Source organism: Parasteatoda tepidariorum, chromosome 6, assembly GCF_982258835.1.
Source record: "Parasteatoda tepidariorum strain Cologne lab strain chromosome 6, Ptep-v5.0, whole genome shotgun sequence".
Lineage (NCBI taxonomy): Eukaryota > Metazoa > Arthropoda > Arachnida > Araneae > Theridiidae > Parasteatoda > Parasteatoda tepidariorum.
The window spans coordinates 85,236,817-85,251,759 of record NC_141760.1 but is presented as its reverse complement, the minus strand read 5'-3'; the positions used below and the strand labels follow the sequence as shown (position 1 = coordinate 85,251,759).

The 14,943-nt window shown below is 31.9% G+C and overlaps 1 protein-coding gene across 1 annotated transcript in view; it reads right to left on the bottom strand.

Annotated features, from left to right (window-relative positions):
• Nucleotides 1-14,943, bottom strand: part of LOC107443866 (uncharacterized) — a 243,719-nt gene that overhangs the window by 46,389 nt on the left and 182,387 nt on the right. The window contains exon 12 of the mRNA XM_016057873.4: nucleotides 12,750-12,831. Within this exon, the coding sequence (XP_015913359.2) occupies nucleotides 12,750-12,831 (82 nt within the window). The remainder of the gene's footprint in view (nucleotides 1-12,749; nucleotides 12,832-14,943) is intronic.

Sequence of the window (14,943 nt, the reverse complement as noted above, 5' to 3'; positions counted from 1 at the left end):
TAGTCACAACTGATCTAGTATTTCGATTTTTGGTTTCGATTTGTCGAGCATGCGCAGCTAATTCGTGTGTAAGAGGAAGGTGTAGTTTACAAACATATCACTGGCGAGATTTTTGACTTCATATTGTTATGCCAAAAATCATTCTTATGTTAACCCCTGTACTTGTTTTTGATGTCAGTATACCTACCTCAGGAGTTCCTTTCATTCTGTAGGGGTGGGGGTAAAGACCACAGGTGGTATGTTCGGTGAAACACCCCTAGAACCATAAAATGAGTACCAAGCATGCTTGGGGAATAAACACTGGGGGTGCCACGTTCGACTGACCACCCAACCGTAACATCTGCTCCTGTACCCCAGAGCCTAAGGTCAAGGAAATTGAGATGGGCGCAGTTGGCTCTCTTTGAGCTATCGCGCCACTGAGTTTAGTAATACAGTTTTATTTAAAATAGTATAATAATATAAAAGATAACGTAACGGATATATTAAAATTGCCCTTATGATTTCCATTACAAAAAAAAAAAAATCTCCAAAAAAATTCGGCAACGTGTTACAAAAGAAAGAAATATGTTTTGAAATAGAAAATAAAAGCCTTTATTTGATCTAAATTTTTAGGTTAAATAAAGTGATATTAAATTTTCTTTTAACTTCAGTTTATCTAATGAAGTATGTGTATTTTAAAATATTTGAAAGGAGAAATTTTTATGTAATAGTATAATTAGAGAAAATGCCTTTGTTTTGGTATTTTGTTTCCAATGGCTTCTAAATGTATTTTATTTTAGTAAGAAATAGTTTCTAATATCTATTGACAATATACTCTAAGGAATTTGTATTACTTTTTACTTTATACTTTATTATTATTTTTTTTTGTACTTTAGTAATTATAGTTTTAGTTTAGTTTCTGCAAACTTGTGAGTTTTCTTTTAATGATGTTGTTGTTCTTGTTCATTTACGTCGCACTAGAGCTGCACAATAGGCTATTGGCGACGGTCTGGGAAACATCCCTGAGGATGATCCGAAGACATGCCATCACAATTTTGATCCTCTGCGGAGGGGTTTTCTTTTAATGAAATAAATTGTATATGATGACCTTCATAACTATATTTTTGCATCTTTTCAAATATGAAATTAAAAAAAAGTATACAAAATAGGGAATTGAAGAACTTTTTTGAGAATGTCGTTAAAATGTCAAAAAAAACATTAACGACGGGTCGCATTCATTTCATCGACAATCACTTCATCGACACACCATTTCATCGACACCACTTCATCGACAGGCCGTTTCATCGACTAGGTCATTTCGTCGACAGGCCGTTTCCTCGACAGGCCATTTCGTCGACAGGGTCATTTCGTCGACAAGTCATTTCGTCGACAGGGTCATTTCGTCGACAGGGTCATTTCGTCGACAAGTCATTTCGTCGACAAGGTCATTTCGTCGACAAGTCATTTCGTCGACAGGGTCATTTCGTCGACAAGTCATTTCGTCGACAGGGTCATTTCGTCGACAAGTCGTTTCGTCGACAGGGTCATTTCGTCGACAGGGTCATTTCGTCGACAAGTCATTTCGTCGACAGGGTCATTTCGTCGACAAGCCGTTTCGTCGACAGGGTCTTTTCATTGACAGGATCATTTCGTAGACAGGGTCATTTCGTCGACAAGTCATTTCATCGACAGGGTCATTTCGTCGATAAGTCATTTAGTCGACAGGATCATTTCATCGACAAGTCGTTTCGTCGACAGGGTCATTTTGTCGACAGGGTCATTTCATCGATATGATCGTTTCATCGACAGGGTCATTTCATCGTCATATCATTTCGTCGACGGGGTCATTTCGTCGACAGGGTCTTTTCGTCGACAGGGTCATTTCGTCGACAGGGTCATTTCGTCAACAGGGTCATTTCGTCGACAAGTCATTTCGTCGACAGGTTCATTTCGTCGACAGGGTCATTTCGTCGACAGGGTCATTTCGTCGTCAAGTCATTTCATCGACAGGGTCGTATCTTCACCTAGGTTATTACATCGACAGGGTAGTTTTGTCAGCAGGGTCATTTCGTCGACTGGGTCATTTTGTCGACAGGGTCATTTCATCAACATGATCGTTTCATCGACAGGGTCATTTCATCGACAAATCATTTCGTCGTCAGGCCGTTTCGTCAACAGGTCATTTCGTCGACAAGTCATTTCGTCGACATGATCGTTTCCTCGACAGGGTCATTTCATCGACAAATCATTTCGTCGACAGGGTTATTTTGTCGACAGGGTCATTTCGTCGACAGGGTAGTTTTGTCGACAGGGTCATTTTGTCGACAGGGTCATTTTGTCAACAGGGGTCATTTCGTCGACAATATTAAGAGAAGATTATTTTGTAGGCAAAGTCATGCGTAATTTTGAAACTAGTCTTATGATTCTTTTACAATAGACGTTATGCCCCTTGCACTTTTTTGTAATTTAGTATATTTCTGATGAAATTTTTTAAGCCCAGCCTGATGCAAAATCTTAATAGTATGTTGAAGTTGCCGGAAAAAAGCATTTCATTTGAAAATTGCCTGATCCTCTATTCATATCACGTTGCAAAACCGAAACATTAATTGTATTTTACACATTTAAGTTGTATATTACACAATTTTTTTCTAATCATATTTAACACATTTGTTTCTAAGATTAATTTTTAATGTACATTATTGTAGATTATCATCGCAAAAGCAATTGCAACAACTATTGTGAATGATTCTTGATGTAGGGAGTGAATGACGGGTGAAATTAGGAAGGAAAAAAAGACGGTATAAAATGAATCTGTGAGATAATGAAACCATGGGTCGATAGATAATTTCAATGACAAGGTTTTTTCGTTAACAGGCCATTTCAGCTGCAAAAATTTTCTGTCGATAAAAAAGAAGATTATACTTATATAACGTTCCCCCGCAATGATTAAAACGCATTAACACAGTTTAAAATCTTGTCCAAAAAAAAAGAGAAGGAAAAGGAACTAACTTTTGCAATGATAACAATGGTGATGTTTACGAAGAATTTAACCCGAAAAACACAAACCTTTTAGATAGTCAGCTAGTAAGATTACTTCTTGTTTTATCAAAAATGTATATATTCCCTGTGTTTAGATATTTATTTTTTTCAAGCTCAGTTGATTTTTTTTTACATGCAAGTAATCGTTAATTTTGTTACTATTGACATATTAACAAAATTTTCTTACATGAAATTTCAATATTTATATATTTTCTCTTTAAAAGAAAGATCGATATAGGAAAAAAACAAACTAAGTTGTATGAGTGGCTATTACGAAAGTTGGCGAGCGAAGTGAGCAACGGGCTGAACTTTATAGTATTATAAAAGTCTTGGGAAGAAAATGCATGAGGGGAAAAATAAAATGAAAATCCAACTTGGAAAACATATTGGGAAATAATGTTGATAAATTTTTTGTTCTAATCCTCTTCCTCATGTCTTTGTAAGCTATTCTGCTGAAGAGGGAAGTTTCTGACAATTCTTGTGAAATTTAAATGAAATATTATTTTAAACAAAAATCTTGTTCTCGCATTTCCAGTTTATTTTATTTCTTATTTAATTAATTATTTATAACGTTGTGACGCTTAATATGTATTTTATCCTATATGTTCCCTAAACATTTATAAGTTCTTTTACCTTATAAAATAAACTTCGTTTAAGTAAAAAAAAAAAAAAAGAAAAAACTCACAATGACTCCACATCCTCGGTATGCGATGCAATCGAAATGATATAAAAAATGGTTCTAAATTAGAGGAGGGGAGGAAACCTGTCTAATTGGTTTTTATGATCTAAAACATTTGGGGAAAAAACGCAATTTACTACGATATAACAAATAAATTGACTTTTGAGTTTATAATTGAGGAGAGTTATCTATATGCAGCTGATTTTATTCCCATTAATGTTTAATTAAAATAAGTTTAGCAAACTTGTTTTTTTACTCAAATATTAAAATGTTTTTCTTTTCGATTTGCAAGAGAATAAAAATTTATTTAAATTGATAAAATTTGCAGGGAGAGTATATATTTTAAAGGCGAGCAATAAGTCCTTTAAAAAGTGTAAAAGTGTAAATTTTTAAATATCAAATTTGATATGTGTCCTGATAAAGAAATGTGAATTTTCGTTACCAAAACGAAAAAAGTGGAATTTTGAATGTTGATAGAATATTTTGTGAAATTTTGCTATTGTGGTTTTTGCTATGCGTGAAAATTTTTATAAATTGTTTTTCTCATTTGTAGTCTATTGAACAAACTTGATATTTTAAATACATATGTATTTTTTATTTTCATTTTTTCTACATTTTAGTTTTGAGTCTCCTGGCTTGTTCAGGCAGAAAATAATCAAAATTTTGATTGGCGATAAGTCGTGCTAATAGTGGTCAGTAAGTGTTTGAAAATTGTGTTTTCATCCTGTGTAGAAAATCAGTTAAAAATTTCAGCAATTATACTAGAAAAAAATTGGTCAAATTTTAATTGCAAATTTTTTTTCTTCTTTTTTGTAGAGTAGGAGTTATTTATTCTTACATTTAAATTCCAAGTTTGACTTTTTGTTAATTTTCTTTTAAGCGAAATGTGTCTAATTTAAATCCTGCAAATAAAAAATGAATTAATTCATCATTTACTTACTACTATTATTATTCTTATTAAATTATACTATTATTATTTAATTATAATAATAGTATAATGCAAAAATAGTATAATTCGATAGTATTAGATTAGAATTGAATAATTAATACTGTTATTAAATTCACTATTCATAGAAAAAACATATTTTGTGAGGACCAAACACTAACAGGCTTGCAACGTTACGCCCGTGCTTCTAAACAATTTTGGTAAGGTGAGTAGCACTTTAAATATTGTGGGAATCTACAACCGCCTCGGTAAATACCTAAACATCAAGCTTGTGTTCCTATTGTTCTTCGAAATCTCTAATAGTAGTAACGAAACTAAGACTCAATTCGATTGTTCGAATACGCATATTCCTGTCCTAATGTTAAAGATGCTGAACAAAAAGTTTAAAATTGCAATTAAAGTGAACATTAAGAAATTACTTTTCCATCATAAAAAACCTAGAATTTTTTTTCTACTTAAGCAGATATAATAATTAGGTCTATGATTATTTTCATTTCTGTGAGAATTCGACTGATGTCTATGTTTTTGTTAAAATTTATGTAAAAATGTTGAAAATTTTTACAGCAATAAATTTAGCTTTGTTCTCCCTGAAATAGTGTCTAAATTTTCATTGTAATATATTTTTATTGCTTTCAATTCTAGAAATATATTTTATTAATTTGATTTGATATTAAAAACAATTTGATTGTTAACTTCACACTATATTAACTGTAACCACGGTCCGGATATCATGCTTGGTAATGTTCTGAAGACAATCCTTACCTATCCTAAAAATAAGTGTCGAGCTATTACGATTTAGATATAGAAAAGTAGATTTCGATACATCAACCGTTTAAACGCTTCTCAACTACCTATTAATTAATTTAAAAAGCGAACTTCTTTTAATGCAATTGGAACAATAAACCGCCATAAAGAATTTTACTTTAGTATAAAATTAAATAAGTGCATTTTTCTAATTAATAATAGAAATATTTAGATTAAATCTCTAAAATAGTTTCAGAGTTACGCATGACACTAGCAACGAAATGACCCTGTCGACGAAATGACCCTGTCAACGAAAAGACCCTGTCGACGAAATGACTTGTCGACGAAATGACCCTGTCGACGAAATCACTTGTCGACGAAATGACCCTGTCGACGAAATGACCCTGCAAATGAAAAGACTCTGTCGACGAAATGACCCTGTCGACGAAATCACTTGTCGACGAAATGACCCTGTCGACGAAATGACCTGTCGACGAAATGACCCTGTCGACGAAATCACTTGTCGACGAAATGACCCTGTCAACGAAATGACTTGTCGACGAAATGACCCTGTCGACGAAATGACCCTGTAAATGAAAAGACCCTGTAAATGAAAAGACCCTGTCAACGAAATGACTTGTCGACGAAATGACCCTGTCGACGAAATGACCTTGTCGACGAAACGACCCTGTAAATGAAAAGACCCTGTTGACGAAATGACTTGTCGATGGAATGACCCTGTCGACGAAATGACCTGTCGACGAAATGACCCTGTCGACGAAATGACCCTGTCGACGAAATGACCCTGTCGACGAAATGACCCTGTCGACGAAATGACCCTGTAAATGAAAAGACCCTGTAAATGAAAAGACCCTGTCAACGAAATGACTTGTCGACGAAATGACCCTGTCGACGAAATGACCTTGTCGACGAAACGACCCTGTAAATGAAAAGACCCTGTCGACGAAATGACTTGACGACGAAATGACCCTGTCGACGAAATCACTTGTCGACGAAATGACCCTGTCGACGAAATGACTTGTCGACGAAATGACCCTGTTGACGAAATGACCCTGTCGACGAAATGACCCTGTCGACGAAAAGACCCTGTCGACGAAATGACCCTGTCGACGAAATGACCCTGTCGACGAAATGACCCTGTCGACGAAATGACCCTGTCGACGAAATGACCCTGTCGACGAAATGATTTGTCGACGAAATGATTTGTCGACGAAATGACCCTGTCGACGAAATGACCCTGTCGACGAAATGACTTGTCGACGAAGTGACCCTGTCGACGAAATGACCCTGTCGACGAAATGACCCTGTCGACGAAATGACCCTGTCGACGAAATGACTTGTCGACGAAATGACCCTGTCGACGAAATGACCCTGTCGACGAAATGACTTGTCGACGAAGTGACCCTGTCGACGAAATGGCCTGTCGATGAAACAACCCTGTCGAGGAAACGGCCTGTCGACGAAATGACCTAGTCGATGAAATGGCCTGTCGATGAAGTGGTGTCGATGAAATGGCCTGTCGATGAAGTGATTGTCGATGAAATGAACCAGACCCATTAACGACATATACTACTTCTTAACACTAATATAGAAATATTTTAATGGCTATTTTCGAAACAGCCTGATTCTTCCCTTGCAAGTTTTTTTTGAGAGTGACAGTAAAAATTCAAAAAATATTTACAGCATACATTACTTTCTTTATCCCTTTTCCTTACATTGAGGTAAATAAATAAATAAATAAAACATATTCATAATTTTCCGAAGAGCCTATAAGTGCCAATACAAGTTTTCTGTAAATGACAATGAGAAATCAAATAGTATTTACAACATCCATTATTTCTCTTAACACATTTCCCAAAATTGAAAATAAATAAATATATCAATTCAATTCATCATTTTTCGAACTGCCTGTAAGTGCCAATATAAATTTTCTCAAAATGACGATAAAAATTTGCATAACATATACCTGTTTTCTAAATGTGACAAAGAAACAAATAAATATATCAATATTATCCATCGTTTTTCGAGCAGCCTATATGTGCCAATACTAGTTTTCTGGAAATGACGATAAAAATTTAAATAACATTTACAACATACCTTAACCCGTTTCCTAACATTGAAAATAAATAAATAAATATATCAATTTTATAAATCTTTTTTCGAACCGCATACAAGTGCCAATACAACTTTTCTGAAAATGACGATAAAAATTTATATAGGATTTGTAACATGCATTACTTCCTCAAACCAATTCCCTAACATTGATACACACATATTTTATTCATTATTTTCCGAACTGCTAATAAGTGCCAATACTAGTTTTCTGAAAATGACGATAAAAATTTAAATAACATTTACAACATACCTTAACCCGTTTCCTAACATTGAAAATAAATAAATAAATATATCAATTTTATAAATCTTTTTTCGAACCGCATACAAGTGCCAATACAACTTTTCTGAAAATGACGATAAAAATTTATATAGGATTTGTAACATGCATTACTTCCTCAAACCAATTCCCTAACATTGATACACACATATTTTATTCATTATTTTCCGAACTGCTAATAAGTGCCAATACTAGTTTTCTGAAAATGACGATAAAAATTTAAATAACATTTACAACATACCTTAACCCGTTTCCTAACATTGAAAATAAATAAATAAATATATCAATTTTATAAATCCATTTTCAAACAACATATAAGTGCCAATACAAATTTTCTACAAATGACGATAAAAATTCATACTGTATTTGTAACATGCATTACTTCTTTAAACCAATTCCCTAACATTGATATATACATATTTTATTCATTATTTTCCGAACAGCCTATAAGTGCCAATACAAATTTTAGTATTTTTCATCTCAACACCGTTGGTGATATGACTTTCTCTTGAAGAGGTACTAAAACTCATCTAGCGGATCGATCCATCAATAACAGAACACCGGGTGTTAAAGAACTGACTCACTCCTTATTATTTTCACTCGGCGCTCTTTGTTCAAGCTGGAGCTAAATAATTAGTTTCTGGAGCTGTGTCGCACCACCGAAAAGAATGGGAGAAAATTCTCCGTTCAATCGATGGGGGCCTAATTTGTCAAGCGAGGGGTCCATGGGAAAAGAATGCGAGTCGCGAATTATTACTTAAGAACCTTGTCCAGGGAGGGTGGAGCAAATATCTTTAAATACCCGAAATTAATCAATTTTCGGTGAGGATATTGCTTTCTCCAGCTTACCCCCCACCCCCATCATAGCACTGAGTATTTTGGTGCAGAACCCAAAAACCACACCTTTCCTCACTCGGGAAAATGATCAACTAGATTTAAAGCAAAGTGGTGTAATTGTTTAGTTGGTTAAATGATAGATTTCTAATGGGTCTTATATTTAAATATTGATAATTTTCGGGGCAGGTGAAAAAAAAAGGCTTAACTGCTACTAACACTTGGTTGTTAGAGTTTGGTTTAGTATTTTTTTGAAATTACTCAAAGTCTCCATGGTAGTGAACAAGATTTAGGTGTTGGATGATATTTAAATAAATACCGGTGGCAATCATTGCAATTTCAAACAATAAGAATTTTTTTTCATTATATTTAGACTTAGTAATTGAATACAAATATTTTTGTTATTTGCAGTAATGTGGTGTAATTGTGGTTAAAGGACAGTTTTCTAATGAACATTAAATGTTAATATTAAGTTTTTGGCGCAAGAGCCAAAGAACGCTAAGCCATACCTACTGCTTGGTTTATGCTGAATCTGCTATTTTTTGAATTATAATTAATATTAGTTTTTAAAATAGTAAACAAGATTTCGGAGTAGAATGGTATTTAAGTAAATATGTGAGACGAGTAATTTAATTTCGGACAATAATTAACTTTTTTATTTAGATCAAATGACTTAGTAAATAAATGCCAATATTATTGTTATTCATATCAATGATTCGAATCAAGCTCATATAATCGAAATTAAGTTTAAGAAGTACAATACTGTTCATCATTTTCAAAACGGACTGAATGAATCAAGTTTATTATTCGAATCCACAAAACCGGAGCTAAATGCGCCTGTGCTTCCAAAAGCCTAAGCATTTTCAGAAAATCAATTGGAGAATGAACCATTTTGAATATTACGCTGAACTCATTATTGTTATATGAACAATATAGGCTCTCGGAACCATAGAATCTTTCTCTGAACCATATATTAGCTGCAAATTTTCTGAGTTTAACAAGGATTCCGATCTAATTCACTCCGTTTTATAAAAGATGAATAGTGTTTTACATCTTAAATTTGATTTCGGAAATGTAAGCTAGATTCTTATGCATGATTCAAATCAAGCTTATGATTGTTAACCTCAGATTCATATGTATGATTCGAATCAAGCTTATGATTGTTAAACTCAGATTCATATGTATGATTCGAATCCAGCTTATGATTGTTAAACTCAGAGAATTTGCAGCTAATATATGGTACAGAGAAAGATTCTATGGTTCCGAAAGCCTATATTCTTCATATAACAAATGAGTTCAGCGTAATGTTCAATATGGTTTATTCTTCAAATGATTTTCCGAAAGTTTTTAGGTTTTTGGAAGCACAAACGCATATAGCTCCGATTATGCAGTTTTAGCGAAAAGAATTTTAATAATATTACCTGTAATTACCAGGTCCGATTCTCCATAGAGAAGTACAAATTAACATTTGAATTTACAATGACTTTATATTATAACATGCGACAACTACCAATTATTTTAGAATTCACATTCAGGTGTAAAGCTTACTTGAGTTAGTTTGTCGTAATGATCATGGTAATAAGTTATATAGATCGATTTGAGATACATTCTGTTTTTTATTAGCAGTATAAAAAAATCAAAACTAAAATAAGGTAAGCCAAACAAGCCAACCATGTCTGCTTTCATATATGTAATTTTTTTCTTTAAATAGTTTTAATTATTTTGAAGAAAACAAATAGCCTATTTTAAATGATGCCACTTAGTTTCTGATACTTTAGAACTATAGAGATTTTCCTCTTATAAAATGTCAAAAAATATGCATAAAAATAAACAAATACTCTGTAAATCAAATGGTTCTTCTAAGTTAAGAAACAATTTAATGCTTGATTATTCTGTAATTGTTTTTTTTAAATTAGATAATTAAAAAAAAACATTTTGCAAAAAAAACTATTTTCGAAAAAATAAATGGTAAATTTGACTTGATTTATGAGCATGCAATTAAACAATTGCAAAATTATTGTTACTCATTAATTAAGAAACATTGTTATACGTCGATTACGAAACATTGTTACACTTCAATTACGAAACATTGTTAAATATCAATTACTGTTTATGGTCAAATTAAAAGTAATTTTTCAAAGTGAATATTACGCAGTGCTGCAGCGCATCTAGGCTACAAACACTTTTTTTTAAAACTTCAAGCATTTTATGATAAAATTTCAAAATTGGTAATAAAATACGCAACAATCTAACAGCTCGAACAAAAATAATGCTATCCATTTAAATTTCCACTCCAACATAAAAAAAAAGCAATTAAACTATTTACTTTTGGTGATTTATATTTTTTTAATAAATATCAATGGGCATTGCTTACATTTCAAACAAACACATATATTAACTCAAAAAGACCCCACATTAAATTATTTGAAATAAAATAAATTAAAAACACATCCCATTAACTTATCCATTTATTCAGAATGTAATTAGAGAGCGATAATTGAAACCCACACCAGTTAATTTAAATTTTCTATTTATGGCTCTTGATTTTCAATTTTAAAGGCATCTTTGATGCCATGGAAAAGCGATGCGTCACTTTTCCACAAATCGAAAGGCAGATTCCCTCCGCACTTCAGATTCAAGGATATAATTAACTTTCACAAAATAGCCCAGCAACTATGCCTGACAATTGAATAGGCACTCCACAAGATGTGCTTCATTAAATTTATTGCTTTCTTCCAGACTTCAAAGTCTGCAGTAAACAAGGAACAAAGATGTCGATTACCAGGCAACGGACATTTCTTTCTAATTTCCACCTGTCAAACAACCCCTGTACTTTGTCACTTGCAGAGTAGAACTTCGGAAGGAAAAAAAAATAATTTAATGCAAAAGGATGTGTAATTAAATAAAAATAAAAGGCTATAAGAATTTTCAAGTCTCCTGACAGGTTTTGTTGTTAGTGTCGCCGTTAGAACCAATAAAAAGTAAATAGAATGCGAAAATAGTGTTTTTATGATGGTATGTAATTATTCTAGAAGCATTTTATTAGTTAAGTCATGAATTAAATGCCATAAATTCGCATTTATTTATGTTCAAAAACAAATTGTCAAATGAAAGCTGAAGATTTAAAAATATTATCGTAGCAAAACAGAACCAATTTAAGTAGGTATATCATATGGTTTATTACTCAAAATCTTGAGAGAGCGGAGTCTCGTTTCTCCAAAATCACCAGCTAGTTTTACTGTTAAGTTTTTTAAGCAAAAAAATTGATTCCAAGTACTGTGCGATCAGAATCTTGCGTAAAAGCCGAAAATTTATATATGAATGCTAATGAAATAACCGTTTAACGAATACTTAGATAAATTAGTCGGTATCTAGCAAATTTGAGAAGAAATAAAACAGAGTTTCTTTTTCAGATAGAATGTTGTGTAAAAGCACAAAAATGTTAAACGCAAGAGAAACTTAATAAAATTTTGGTATGTGAGGCAGAATCTACTTAAACTTTCGTGGTAAACGGAATCACATTCGGAAAAAATCTCCTGTAAGGCCAAACATTGTCACAAATGTAAAAGCAATGAAAACTCATCCTTAAAATAATAGAAAACTGATTTTGCATCTGTTTAAATTCTAGAATAAAAGTAATCTTTTTTTTACCATAATATAGTAACTTAATTTTTCCGAAATTAATGTAATTATGCAGATTTAAGAACCAAAAATTCATAAAATTGTTATCATAATAAGTGTTTACCAATGACATTTACCAATCAAGAGGAAAATCATTAAGTATCTAATAAAAATCTGGAATAAGCAAAACCTTTGATAGTTGCTCTAATGCAGGTGTTTTACTAAAAATAAATCCATGAAAATTTTTTGAATCGGTTTGTTAAAAATAAATAATAAAAGGTCATTGAAGTTAAATTTTTACAAAGAAAGTAAATAAAAGAAATTTAATTTCAAAATAAAAAAGTTTCAGAATATTTCAAATAAAAAATGATTCCGGATACCCTAGGAGGTTTAAGGAAGGATTCAGAAAAAAGGCACTTAATTAACTTTTTTTTTGTTATACAATGCTAAGAATAATTGCTTTAAGTTCATTAACATCTTAAAGATTTACTTACCCTGTATTGTCAATAAGTGTCAAATTATTACCGCCAGAGCCATCTTTAGCAACCAAGTTTCTTACAAATATCCCATATGTATCTATCAGATTAAATAAATTATTTTGAGTTATTATAAAAAAGGCAACTATAAAAATTGAATACATCAAATAAAATGAACATCAAACAAAAGGAAAAATAATTGGTATATTATATAAACACGATGTTAAAACAAAAATATTAATTTTTGGGTAGCAATTACTTCAATTTTAAATTAAAAATTGTATCAGTATCGTACAATCACAGTAATAATTAGAGTATCAATGTTTCAAATTTTTAAGTTTAGTTTCTACAATTTTATAATACCCATATATTTATAATTATAATTATATAATATATATATATGGGTATTATATTGGTGTATTATATGGGTATTATAATTATATAAGACCCATAAAATACACCAGTATACAATTCCCATTCAAGAAATTTCATTACACTCTAATTGCCAATTAAAGCAATTATAAAGTTTGAAACAATAATAATTTCTATGTCAACATATAACTCCAGAAATATTTTACATCATAAAAGTTGCATTATCAGACATTTAATTTATTATATTTACCTTTTACTTTTAGAACATTTACTGCTGAGAAGTCTTATAATAATGTTTGAATGCTTGATCGAACAATTAAACTTTTCTGTTTAAGATAATAAATTTAAATATAAATTTTTCGAGTTTATAACCTGTTTATCGGTTTCATTAAATGCAAGTTTATTGAAGATTAAAGTTCTGTAGCATAAAATATTGCAAGTAATTATCAAGCAGATTAAAGCCTTCAAGCTACTAATATATTATGGCAGACAGTTTAACCCTTAAAGGTTCGGAAATATTTCATGTATAATTTTCACCAGGTATAATTATAATGATTACTTAGAATAGCAATTATAATTGTATAAATAATTACAAATAAATTAAGAACAAATATAACTGTAAGAAATGCTATAAAAAAAACGAAATGATTTTAATCATCGTGTGCACGGTATTGGACTTATTCAGTAAAAGTGTCATGCCGCTTATATGGCGGCATTGGTCCGCCTCTTCGATTTCAACTGATGCAAACACGTTTTTTCAATACTACGAATTTAATCATCAAGTGTTAATGTACTTATGCAAGCCTTAACACACTCTTACTCACTAAAACCGATAACCGTTAAAAGTCTGCAGGGTACATAGTCTTAAACTTTGATCCTTAACTTTTAAAACAAGACGAGATCTTTCGTAGAAAAACTTCCATGTATCAGTTTCAGCAAATAATAGTAAATAATTAATCTATCAATGTATCTTAAGCATTAACTTAATCATTTTTTACTTTATTTTCAACAACTTTATCTATTTTCAACAATAGTAATGCAACTCCCATTTCAAAAAATAATTACACTCGAATTGTCAATTAAAGATCTGTGTAAATTTTTAGAAGCAATCATGTCAAGATAGAATTCCAAAAAAAGCATTTGACGTAATAAAAATTGCTAGACCAATTATTTTATTGATCATGTTTACATTTTACTTTTAGAGCATCTACAGCTTAGAATAATCCTAAGTTCTAGCTTGGAATACTCGCATTTCCATGTTTAAGAAATTTAAATATGAAGGTTTCGAATTTATGATCCGTTTATCGGTTTTATTAAATACAAACTTTATTGAAGATTAAAATTCCATCCCGAAAATTATTACAAGCAATTATGTACCAGACTGAAGCATATAATCTAGTAACGCATTCTGGAAGCAGATAGTTTAAATTTCCTCTTCAGTTTCAACTGAAGCAAACGCGCGCTGCTTCAAAACTTCGAAATTTATCATCCAGTTTTAATGTATCCATGCAAGCCTTAAACCACACTCTTACTCATCAAAACCGATAACCGTGATCAAAATCTATTGGGTGTATAGTCTTAAACTCCGATCCATAGCCCTTAAAACAAGACGAGACCTTCCATGGAGGCCATCAACTTTGTATCATCCAAAAGCCTAACAACTATCCTTCCCTGTCCTGGGATCACATATTGTTGGATGGGAATGGCGCAAAGGGAAATAAAGATAATTTATTTGAGGCCTAGGCGTTTTAGGGATTATAATCAGACGCAATTAACCGACTTCATGTTTAAGTCGTTAATCTTGTTCAACGGAATGGCGCTCTTTGGTAAACCGATCAAA